The sequence below is a fragment of the Cimex lectularius genome, unplaced genomic scaffold, assembly GCF_000648675.2.
Source record: "Cimex lectularius strain Harlan isolate CLEC.00 unplaced genomic scaffold, Clec_2.1 scaffold282, whole genome shotgun sequence".
Taxonomy (NCBI): Eukaryota; Metazoa; Arthropoda; class Insecta; order Hemiptera; family Cimicidae; genus Cimex; species Cimex lectularius.
In genome coordinates, this window is record NW_019392887.1 from 416,709 (window position 1) to 429,727 (window position 13,019).

General features: G+C 31.8%; 2 protein-coding genes across 2 annotated transcripts in view; both read right to left on the bottom strand.

Annotated features, from left to right (window-relative positions):
* Positions 1 to 10,553, bottom strand: part of LOC106670996 (zinc finger protein 235-like) — a 30,776-nt gene extending 20,223 nt beyond the window's left edge. Inside the window, exons 1-4 of the mRNA XM_024229054.1 lie at positions 10,314 to 10,553; positions 9,477 to 10,002; positions 6,207 to 6,498; positions 734 to 961 (exon numbers count right to left, since the gene is read on the bottom strand). Coding sequence (XP_024084822.1) covers positions 734 to 961; positions 6,207 to 6,498; positions 9,477 to 9,782 — 826 coding nt within the window. The 5' untranslated portion in view covers positions 9,783 to 10,002; positions 10,314 to 10,553. The remainder of the gene's footprint in view (positions 1 to 733; positions 962 to 6,206; positions 6,499 to 9,476; positions 10,003 to 10,313) is intronic.
* On the bottom strand, positions 941 to 2,147 carry LOC112127724. The gene is made up of 2 exons (XM_024229079.1): positions 1,853 to 2,147; positions 941 to 1,448 (listed from the first exon to the last, which is right to left on the bottom strand). Exons 1-2 carry the CDS (start codon positions 2,024 to 2,026, stop codon positions 1,203 to 1,205), a joined length of 420 nt encoding a protein of 139 aa, XP_024084847.1. The 5' UTR covers positions 2,027 to 2,147; the 3' UTR covers positions 941 to 1,202.
* Positions 10,554 to 13,019: the final 2,466 nt, after the last annotated feature.

The window sequence follows — 13,019 nt, forward strand, 5'->3', positions numbered from 1 at the left end:
CTGATTGACGGAAAAAATTCTAATATCTTTTCCCTTGATTTTATTATCCATAAGTGTTCTGCAGCGTTACGTTACTTAAGCCAACCACGTTTTTGTTTAAACCTGTCTTTGAAGGCCGGTTGGAATGTAGGTGTGGACCCAATCGTTCGAGGGTTAGAGCGACTCTTATTGTGCTCGTTCCTGGATCGCTCTCCTCTCTTACCTCTTTTAACCAGGGTGAATCCTGCGTCTGTATCACTCTGTTCCTTAAGGAGAGCAGCCTTATCTCCTTCACAGCGCACCGAAACGGTGCTGCCGGTGGATAAAGGAGTGCTCTCCATCACTTTTTCCATCGTCTTCTTCTTCTCCTTCGCCATCTCCATCTCCTCTGCTGTTTTCCCACTCATCCGAGTGGAAAAGACAGTGATTAATTGGTTATTTCAAATTGCCGTCTAGCACGTGGCTTATTAGGCATGTAACCTTCACCGTGGTCCCCACGCGTCCGAACAAAAGTGTAACATTTATTTTTTAATGTTTCTACGAAATATTTACTTTAGGAAAAGTATAATTTATTTTGTCAAAGGAAGGAAGTACATTAAAATATTAACACAGTTTTATATATGGTCAACGATTTATTCTTAAAAATACATCGATAAATGTATTGTATATATTAGACATTTCAAAATATACACACTATAATTAAAATATGTACAAATTTCGAATTCCTTTCATCGTCTAACGTGGATTTCCATATGCTTCAAAAGGTGGGCTTTCTGTGTAAATCCACGTTCACAAATGTCGCAAACGAAAGGTTTCTCACCGGTATGTATCCTGAAGTGAACCTTCAGGGCATACCGGTCTTTAAAACCTTTACTACAGACTGTACAGAAGTGCATATACCTGTCTTTACTTACGCCTGATTTGGAAGCCATTCCTTTCCGCCGTCCAGAATGCACCCTGTGTAGCGTCCCCGTCGGGGTTCATACTCCTGTTCTGGCTGACTTCAACACAGGCGTCTATCTTCTGTAGTATCCGTCCATCCATGTGAAAGAGCATGAGGAGGAAATTGATTGAACTTTCGTCCAATCCTTCAAACGTGGATGAACGGAAAGTGTACATACCGTCACAATTTGGTATCCAGGCGTAACACGTTTACGCGCTGGTATTCACCTCACCCACGTGTCTCAGGACTTGAGAATTATTGTAAACGAAGTCGTTTTCGTTTACTTCAATTTGTGGGAAAAATCTTGAGTCTGATTTTTTTTCTTTATCTTTTTCAATATCCGTTCATCCATGTGAAAGAGCATGTGGAGGAAATTGATTGAACTTTCCTCCAATCCTTCAAACGTGGATGAACGGAAAGTGCACGTACTGTAGCAAGAATTATCATAAGCGAAGTCACTGTCGTTTACGTCGATCTGGGGTAAAAAACCTTCAGCCAGATTCTCCATATTGATTGACTTTGCTACCTGTAATATACAAAAACCCATTTGTTAAACACAAGTTATAATAAACTGAAACACGTTTGTCATAAAAATAATCTATTTGTTAATGCAATGATAAGCAAGAATTTTTTTTAAATGTTTTGATTTGTATTTATAAAAATTTCATAAAATTCCATTCCATTTTGAAAAATCGAATTTTTATCTGTACTGTTATACAAAATCGTGCAACTTGATCAAACATAAAAAATTGATAAAAAACTCTTTGGACGTTTGTTTTCAGAAATTCAAAATATACATAAGTTAAATTTTATTTGGACTGGATGAAAATAGCAAACATAAAAAAGTAAACCGTAGTCGGTTTTAAAGGTACCAAGGTAAGAACTAATAATTCATCTTAATGTTGAATAATAATCCGAAATTTGATTTACCGATTTCTTTCGTGAAGACAACTCTGGAAAAAGTTTCCACAAACGATGTTCAACCCTTTGAGGACAAAAGTTAAATGATATGTTTAGTGTCATAACGGGCAATTTATACATAGGATTAAACGTGGATGAACAGAAAGTGCACATACCGTAGGAAGTGTACGCCACCTGCCTCATTTCTTGGGAATTATCGTAAGCGAAGTCGCTGTCGTTTTCGACAATCTGGGGTAAAAATCTTCAGCAAAATTCTCCATATTGATTGACTTTGTTACCTGCAACATACAAAACACATTTGTTAAACACGCGTTCCAATATACTAAAATAAGTTTGTCATAAAAATAATGCAACGATAAGCAAGAATTTTTTTTTATGATGCGATTTGTATTTATGAAAATTTTATAAAATTCCATTTTGAAAAATCGAATCTTTATCTGTACTCTAATATAAAATCGTGCAAATTCATAAAAAAAAGAACATTTTTTGAAACAACAGTTTTAAAAAATATAAAAAATTTTCTTTTAACGTTTGAAATTAAAAATATATAAAGTTAAATTTTATTTGAACTGGATGAAAATAACATACATAAAAAAGAAAACCGTAGTCGGTTTGATATGTACCAAGGTAAGAACTAAAAATTCATCTTTATATTGAATAATAATCAAAATTTGTTGGTTTTCTTAAAAAAAATAGAATTAAAAAAATAAGTCATATTATATAGGAAAAGTTATTATGTAAACTGATCCCGCAAAACCTGTTGATAAATTGTTATATTAAATTTTAATCTATCATTAAATAACTTTTCGGCATTTTTTTTCAAATACCAAAATGAAATCTTTATTAATTAATTAAATCCGAAATTGTTAGTTTAATTTTGTTTACATTAAAAATACGTATTTTGTGGTTATTATAACGATAAAAATACTAATTTGAAAATTTTAAATAAACAACAAAAACGACCCGTTATTTATTTTTTTTTAAATCTTAAAGTGTATTTAAATCACATTTCCGGCAGATTATTTTCTTTTTAACTCCACCACTTCATATATTTTTCATAATTTTTCAGTCGAACCATGATTTGGAAAAAGTTCTTAATTTCTACCTTAACAACAGAACGTTAATTATCGAAGTAATGTGTCATATGAATCTGTTTCCTATTTCATATTATTTTTTGTAAAGTATTATGATTAATCTTTATTACTATATAATTACACCCATTTCGTTTGGCGCGGATGTTGATTCCTCCGCCCAACGAAAGTTTCCATTCTAACGGTTTTTCCGAATCTGAACGATTTTTTACTTAAACATTGCAATTTTAGTACAACAAATACCAGATTTATAAATATGAAATAAAACTGAACCATAGTTATTGCCAATAGGTATTTCTGGACCACTAACGGTATGCGTTTTCAACGATATCAAACAAAAACTCAAAAAAACAAAACTCAATTATTTAAAAACAAATCTGTATTTTAGACGTGTAAAAAATGGTTAATTTATAACTTTGAATCTTACCTTGTTTGTGCTGAGAACATACTCTTTTGCTATTTGTTGTCTCTACAGGATTAAGATGATCCTTAAACGAAAACAAACGCATGATGTTTGTGCAGAAATATATCTCATTTCTGTTCGATTCATTCACTGTACTTTTAAACGTTTATTCACGTTTATCACCATTTGGTGTGGCCTTCGCAGATATAAATTAATTCCGCCTTATTTTTACGAAAATAATTTAAACGTTGCTCAGTTCCTCAATTTTGTGAGGGAGGTTTCACCAATATTATTAGATGATGTTCCTCAAAAACAACGACAAAAAATGATTCTCCGGCTTGATTGATTCACCCATACAATTTATTGCTAGTTAGACGTTATTTAAATCCTCGCTCCTGGATAGGTTGATAGGACTTCATGGCAGGTCTGTTGGAAATTGAAGAACTGCGGCAAAGGATAGAAAATATTTGGCAATCCATCTCCCTTAACTCTAATGCATTGATCAACGGTGAAGAGCGGTTAAAAAAAGCAAATCTTTGCATCTTTACGCAAGGCATGCACTTCGAACATGAAACATGATTAATAATTGGCAAACCAAACGAATGTTTTCTGATATTATTTTTTTCCAACTTTTCATAACTTTGTCATTTTTGGCCAATTTAAAATACGATTGCACCATTGTTTTAAACTGTGTGGTGATTAGGGACCGTTAATCGATAATTATTCAGAAAGAGATACGGTCTGGTGTGATGTAGGTTTCAGAAAAACATTTTCTTTATCGTACCAACGTTTCGATCTTTATTTTAATTATTGCATATAATTATTACAATTTTCCCGTTATTGATTCAATTGTGGAGATAGAGTCCTTAACCGATTGCGTTATAGAAAAACAATTGAAAGATAGCATTAGACAATTAATTAAGGTTTTTAGTTGAGATAAAAAAGTCAATGGCACGAGCGGGATTCGAACCCACGATCTTCGGCTGGATACGCCGCTGCTCTACCACTTGAGCTATCGTGACCTCGATCCACTCGGACACTAACTTCCCATCTCAACCGCACCTTTTGAATTTTCCCTCCTTTTTGCCATTTTTCAAATTTTGTTCGAATCCCCCTCGTGCCATTGACTTTTTTTTATCTCAACTAAAAACCTTAATTAATTGTAATAGTTAAACAGTTTTAGTTAAATAGTAAGAACCATCTCCTGGATTTCAAGCGAGATGTCTTCTTTTAATTATTGTTTTAATTGTTGATTGTTAAATTTATATTAGTTATGTATATTTTTACTTAATAAATAGGCCCTGATGATGGCAACATAATATTGCCGAAAGCTTGGTGATTCCAACACTTTTGTCTTTCTTTCACCTAGTAAAGACCTTAAAGAAGATTTGAACTCTACATTGATTATCTGCAGGTCGATCTACAAACATCATTTCTTCAGAATGTAATATGTCTTTTTTTGGCTTTTTTAATTATTATAATTTGTTTGAACGCTGATTTATTATATCCAATCAATTTTTGAAATGTTTTTATATTATTTTCGTGCACCGTTATTACTATTATCATACTGTTTTAAACGTTATCGTACTATTTTATGCTACAATTATACTAGTGTTTTGAGGAGATGATGATAGACTTGTTGTTATTGAGGTTAATTTAAAAAGTCAGTGAATTTAACAAATATCACATTTATGAGTATCAAGTAGAATGACAATTTTTACTTAATCATTATTTAACGCTAGATTAGGTATAGATCTCATATTAAATAAATAATATATTGAGTAAATCTTATATATAAGAAGGTAAATCAATTTTGTCTCACTACTGATCGTCTGGCTCCATTAAGGGTATCGTTGCCTCAGTACTTGGCTCCCTATACATGAGCTGATAGCAAAGAAATGAAATTTGCCTAAATTTATTGGTTTTCTTATTAACATAAATAAATTAATGGTGTTAAGTAGATAGAAGTATAAATAAACGGATCAGTACGTTGTAACATTAATATATAAATCCAGTACAGTTCGTGGCCCGATTGACCAAGTGACTTTTTTCAATTAATTAATATTTATGAAAGGTATTGGTTGAGATAAAAAAGTCAGTGTCACGAGCTGGATTCGAACCCACGAACTTCTGCTAAATACGCCGCTTCTCTACCACTTGAGCTATCGTGACTTCGATCCTCTCTGACAACTTCCCATCTACCCCACCTTTTGAATTTTCCTTCCTTTTTGCATTTTTCAATTTTTTATCTCACCCAATGCCTTAATTAATTGAAAATAATTTATTTGGTGAACCGGACCACGAAACCTAACAGATTTAACTGAAGAAAGTACAAAATTGACTATGTTTAATGTTCCATTAGGCAAATACAAATATAAGTGTTTATCTTTTGGAATAAGGGCAGGCTCAGAATATTTATCAATGCTGATTGACAAGTTATTGGCAAAGGAAAAATATAAATTTGCTTGAATTTTTTTTTTTTATTGAGTTTTCAGAGGAAGGAAATACATTAAAATATCAATACAACTTGAAATTACTTAACTATTTATTTTTAAAAATAAATAAATTATATATGAATAACAGAATTCATCGTACGACGTGGATTTCTTTATGCTTTAAAAGGTGGCATTTTTGCGTAAATCTACGATCGCAAATATCGCAGATGAACGGACGTTCACCGGTATGAATCCGGAAGTGCACCTTCAAAGCATACCGGTCTTTAAACGCTTTTCGGCACACCGCACAGAAGTGCATGTATTTATCTTTGTTTACGCCCGACGTAGACGCCAAACCATGCGGCCGTCGAGTATATTTTCTCGGCTCCGTCGGGCGGTTCATATTTTGTATATGTTCCGGCTTAGCTGAATACCTGCATCTATCTTTTGTAATGTCCTCTCATCCAAGTGGAAGAGGACGTGGAGGAACTGCATAGATATGCCTTCAAATTCTTCATTATTTGATGCACGGAAGGTGCACATACCGTCACAATTTGGTATCCGGCCGTGATATGTGTACCGGCTGTTCTCCAACTGTCCGTTGTCGTGCATGAAGTCGTTTTCCTCGACTTCGATTTTAGGGAACGCATAAAATTCCTCAGTCTGATTCTCCATTTTTTTCTTACCTGCAACATACAAAAACACATATGTTATATACATTCCTTCCTGTAAATTAAGGTTTTTCGTAAATTAAGCAATTACTTCATGTTCTGACAAATAAGATATTTATTTTTAAGAGTTAAATTGTATTTTTAAAATAACGATAACAAGTTTATCAAAATCCATTACTTGTTGAAAATCGCGCAAATTCGACATATCTCCATATATTCATTTTTACAATAAAAAAATTTGGTTTTAGAATGTTTTTCTTCAGAAATTTAAAACGTAAAAATTAAATTTTATTTAAACTGTATATACGAAAAGCACATATACGAAAAAAACCGTAGATGGTTTCAAAGTAACCGGGGTAATAAGGAAAAATTCATCCTAATGTTGAATAATTAAAAAACAATTGACTTACCAATTCTTCTGTGAAGGCAAAAAGGAAAAAGTTTCCAGAAATAATGTTTAACCTTTTGAGACAACAATAAAATGATGAGCTTCATTTCAGTGCGGTCAATTTATAAAGTTGGCGAATTTCGGTATTTTTCAAGGGGGCGTGTCAATTTTCACCCCCTTACCTGGAACACCCCTTCCGTTGGGCAACACCGCAGATTAGCGTCTCCTCGGCCAAAGTATTTTTATGTTCCAACAGTTTTTCCAGAAAATCTGAAATATATTTTACTTAAATTTTGAAATTTTTCTATCAAAAATATCAGACTTATAAATATGAAATATTCATCTGAACATTATATAGTATCAATATGTACAACATAGATGCACTAAAAATAAAAGCAAGCTCGGAATTTTGTACTGTACGTTTGTGCTGATGTTATGTAAAATTATAAATTTATAAATCATAAAAATTTAAAGTTCTCTGGTCCTTAAAATTGCCTATAAATTGTAAGTGGTCGAGTACTATGACGGATTCTACCCAATTTTTAGCAAATCTCAAATTTCATCGCGTAAATGCAGTTATTGTGTTAGTTTTAATTTGTATTTAATTATTTTATACTATAATTAAGTGTATGTTGAATAATAATATAATGAATATGTATCATATATATGAATGATAGTCAATTTTCGGTTTTCATGATCTTATTCCAAACAAAATTGTAAAAAATTTATTGGTTTTCTTATAGAACGAAAAATTACATGAGATTTTACAGTTGAAGTTATTAAATAAACGGATTCCGAAAAACCTGTAATATATTGTTAATTCATAAACGCCCCGATTTTAAAATTTTTCTTTTGTCTTTGAGGGTATTTAAATCACATTTCCGGCAGATTATTTTCTTTTTAACTCCATATAACTTCATATATTTTTCATAATTTTTCAGTCCAACCATGATTTGGAAAAAGTCCGTAATTTCTACCGTACCAACAGAACGTTATTTATCGAAGTAATGGATGAATCTGTTTCCTATTTCATATTATTTTTTGGAAAGTATTAGGATTATTCTTTATTATTATATAATTACACCCATTCCGTTTGGTAACATAGGCGAATTATTGCTTCTTTGCCCAACGAATGTTTCCATTCCCAAGATTTTTCCCGCATATATGAACAATTGTTTATTTAAATATTGGAAATTTACTACAACAAATACCAGATTTATAAATATGAAATAAAACTGAACTTTATGTGATAGGATATTTATTGAACTACAAAACTTCTTCACTTTAGTTTCATTCCAATACGTATTTCGGGACCATTGGCGGTACCCATTTTCAAGACTATCAAACAAAAAACGTACAAACTATTGTCGATTAACTCAATTATTTAAAAAGCTGTCATATAAAAATATAACAATAGTTTCTTTTTTAAAATAAAAATTCAAATTTATTTTTAACCCCCGTTTTTCTTTTATATAAATACATTTGTAATTTTTTTCTAAAACAAATAAACAATCAAATAACAGTTTGGTTTTGTCACATTCTATAACAACTACATCTTTATTTATCTGAAAAACTTTTTTGTCTTTATTACACAATCATAGATCCGATCATATATTTTGCAATTTTTGATAAACCCATCCGTAGTATTGTATATTCCACTATAAAATTACAAATTAATAAAATTAAAGTAATAGGACTTACAAAATTTTTCTCGTAATGTATTTTAGATGTTTGTGGTAAGATGATGATAATATTCCAAGATATGGTCGATATCTGTTATCAACTGAGGTACTGGTATTGTTTTGAGAGTGTAAGTTAGATTACTTTTTGGGCCTAGTGCCTCATGGAGCTTGGATTAACAGTCAGACTGAAAGTACAATATTGAGAACGGCCAAGCTGCGTTATTTGATAATTAGTGTGATCTTTATTTCTTATAAGAAAAGACGTTCCAAACATCGTGAGATGAACCTTCCCATTTAATTTACCTCTTTAGAGTAGTTGGTTTTGCATATTTTTGAAAAATAGTTATTTGCAATTTATTTTGGATTTTAATATTACCAAGAAGAAATATATTTTATCAGTTTCGAACCTTCGAACAGTCAACACAGGATTAACGTTCCCTGTGAAAACGATAAACAGTTCTCACGGTCAAACTCCAATCCAGTTCCGCTTCTGTACAATTTTAAAACACGTATTTCTTTAAAAGTAGTACCGTCTTTTTAAAATTGTAAACGAGCTATAATAAAACCTCATACCGTCCGAGATGTCGGTAGAGAGTGGTGGAGGCGTACCTCCCGACAGAGGAAAACAAAATTAACCTAAGTTTATCGGAGAACACTATTAATTTTACTACAATAAATAAAAATCTGTCGTTACCACTGAACCGAGAAAATTCAGAAAGCCAGAATATAATAGAATATTTTACCTCTAAAGATAGCGGTGTATAGTTATTTATGAAATATTTATTGACAGATAAGTAAACCGTGATAAATTCATTTTGCCAGAGGAATGAAGTACATTAGAATATTAATACAACTTTATATATGCTTAATAATTTATTTTTAAAACATATCAATTTATATATTACATACAATTGTCAAAGAAAAAATAAATATACAAATTTAAAATTAACTTTATCATCGCACGTGGATTTCCTTGTGTTTTAATAGGTGGGCTTTCTGAGAAAACCCACGTGCGCATATTTCACAGACGAACGGTTTCTCACCGGTATGTATCCTGAAGTGAACCTTCAGGGCATACCGGTCTTTGAAAATTTTTTGGCCCACTGCACAGGAATGCATATATCTCTCCTTGTTGACGCCCGACGAGAACGCCAGTCCTTTATGCCGTCCAGTGTGCATCTTGGGTTGAGCCTCCGTCGGGGGTTTAATTTGCCTGAGATCGTGTCCTCCAAGTCCAGCATCTAGCTTCTTCAATATCCTCTCGTCCATGTGGAAGAGGACGTGGAGAAAATTGGCTGAAATGTCGTCCAACCCATCATTCGGAAGGTGCACACACCGTCACATGCGTAGCATGTGTACGCGCTGTTATTGACGGCAGCCACCTCCCTCACGTCTTCAGAATTAACGTAAACGAAGTCGCTGTCATTTACGTCAATCTGGGGTAAAACATTTTCAGCCAGATTTTCCATTTTTGTATTGACTTCGTTACCTGCAACATACAAAAACACATTTGTAAAACACAAGTTACAGTAAATTAAAACACGTTAATGCAAGAATTTATTTTTATGATTTTATATTATAAAACTACGTATAACGATTTGATAAAATTCCATTCCATTTCGTAAAAACGAATCTTTGTCTGTATAGAAAATTTAAAAAACATACACTTTTAAAATAAATAAATAATAATTCATAAAAATAATTTCTTCTTTGAACGACTTCAGAAATCGCAAATATAAAAGTTACATTTTATTTGAATAGTATATACAAAAAGCATATATAATCAGAAATTTGACTTACCGATTTCTTCAGTGAAAAAAGACAGCACTGGAAAAAGTTTCCGCAGACGATGTTCAACCCTTTGAGGACAACAGTTAAATGAAATATTTAGTGACATCTTGGACAATTTATAAACCCGGCAATTTCAGGAGTTTTCCAGGGGGCGTGTCAATTTTCATCCCCTTACCTGGAACACCCCTTCCGTTGGGCAACACCGCGGATTAGCTTGTTTTCTTAGAACGAATTTTCCTATTCCGAAGGTTTCTCTAGGATATCTGAAGCATATTTCACTTAAATTTCGAAATTTTTCTGTAATAAAAATCAGATTTATAAACATGAAAAAGATCTGAACATTATATTGTATCAATATGTATAACAGATTGGTTCTATAAATGGACGTAAACGTAGATTATTATTATTGTGCGTATATTGTATTTACTTTTGTCAGTTTTTAAATATAATTAAAAACAAATAATACAAGATTGAAATGCGACAAACTTTGAAAATAATAAAAATGACACGTCAAAAAACCAAAGCAAGGACTCCAACTGACAAATGGTCCCCCACCGGCAAACAGAATTCGCATTTAGAAGCCCACAAAATAGAACTTATATGTATTACCCGCGAGAGCAAAAAAATGCAAACAAAATAAGTCGAAGAGAAAATTAATTCCCTACATTCCAATAGATTCATATCTGTAGACCCCGGAAATCCGACTGGAATAGACATAGTGTTTTGCAGTCATTATAATGAAAAATAGCATATTCTTTGAAAGTTTGAAATAAAACAACAAAAACGTCTAGTTTTTTCAATAATATTTTATTATTATTTTTTGTACTTTCAGGGTATTTATATTATCTTTGGGTCAGACCATTTTTCAAGACCAAATTTTTCAGTTGAACAAGGAGTTGGAATAAATTCATGAATTTTATCCCAGTACTAATTACCAACAGAACGTTAATTATCGAAATAATGTCTCATATATATTCATTTTTTAATTAATTACGTACTTTTTATAAAGTGTCATGATTCTTTTTTATTACCATATAATTACACCCTTTCCGTTTGGCTTTGGGTTTTTTCCAGTAAATCGATAAAGTTGTTTATCAAAATGTTGAAATTTTATTGCGAAAAATATCCGATTTATTAATATAAAAGAGTATTGAACGTTTTGCATTATCTAGCAGCGATACACGTCGTTAAGACAAATGCCATTTAATCGTCACAATTTGTACGTCAAAATAGACTGAAATATCACCCTACTCGAGAGGTAAATTTAATAAAAATCCTCTCAGTAAAATACGGAACGATTAAAATTAAGTATTTATTCTGCCCTTTATTCACTCACTACCGTACTAAGAAGAAATGCCGAATCTCCAAATTTCGTTTTTTTTTTGACCTTTGTACTCTTAGCTAAGTTTACTCTTGAAAAGCAAGATAAAATCCATCTAGAAATTTTAAAAATACCGGTTTGAAATAACCCGTATATAATTTACAACCTTTTGCCGCAACAGGAGGAAGAAAATATATTTCAAAAATTTTCTTGTCTTTCGGGTTTGGTTATGTTTTTTTTGTGAAAAGTGTAAAAAGAACACAAGAATTAATAGTGAATCGATAAATAAGTTAAAAATCCCATATAATTCCGGAGCATAAACAACGACCATATTTCGCTTATTAGTTGACCCGCCGAACACGTCGAGAATTGATGGAATCACGGCCGGGAATATTTCCTGTTGTCGCAAGTTAATAAAACTTGATTAAAATAAATTTGCGGACTTGAGCTATTAACTTGGATTCATCGCTTTCTCAATTTACAGTTTTTTCGAATTCTTGTCATACTTTTTATGAATATTTAGAGGTCTAGGGCCAAAACTTTAATATATATTGCATATTAACTGAGGCCATTCATCATGAAAACATTAGAGCATTAATTTATCAATTCACCTATGCGAAACGGAAGTTTATGTTTAATACATCTACTTTCAGTAAAACGGGACGAATGAAATTAAGTATTTATTCAACATTCTTGTTGCAACTCGTATCAATTTACTTATACCCTTTTCCTCAAATTCATAGCCATTTGATATTTTAGATAATAGTAGAATCTGTTTGCATGACCGACATAATTTTTCGCCACCTTCAACACAATAAACTTCATTTTGGAATTATTTGAATTATGCTAAAAAATATGTGCAAGAATGAATATGCAATACATTATATTAAGATATGTAATATTATATTTAAATGTAATAATATAGGTTTCCTTGGAGTTTTTTAAAACAGTTTTTTTGCATATTCATATTATCTAAGTTTAAGTCTATTATCATCAAAAAAATCTCTTAATCGTTGGAATAAAATTTCAATATTTAAATAAACTTTATTGCAAATTCCTAGAAAAATTTTGGAGTGAAAAATTAAGTTGAATGAAAAGAGTACGATTGGCAGTGTTGGCCAACGGAAGGGATGTTCCAGGCAGAGGGATTAAAATTGACACGCCCCCTGGAAAAATGGCTTTACCACGATCACCCAATCAGGGGCAACACCGCGGATCAGCTTGCATTCAATGTAACTTCAGGTTGCAACGGTTTTTCAAGAAAATCAAAAATATTTTACTTAAATTTGTAATATAACTAATTTTAATGTAACGAATAAATAAGTAAATATTATTTTTTTAATTGTAAAATATTCTGATTTATTGGAAGGAATAAACCTGAAAATTAAACCCAT

Bases quoted from the DNA above. Each gene is read 5' to 3' on its own strand.
- LOC112127724 (XM_024229079.1), bottom strand. From the start codon at position 2,026: ATGAGGCAGGTGGCGTACACTTCCTACGGTATGTGCACTTTCTGTTCA. The intron at 1,449-1,852 runs GTAAATCAAATT...TGTATATTACAG, and splicing joins TGTCTTCACGAAAGAAATCG to GTAGCAAAGTCAATCAATAT.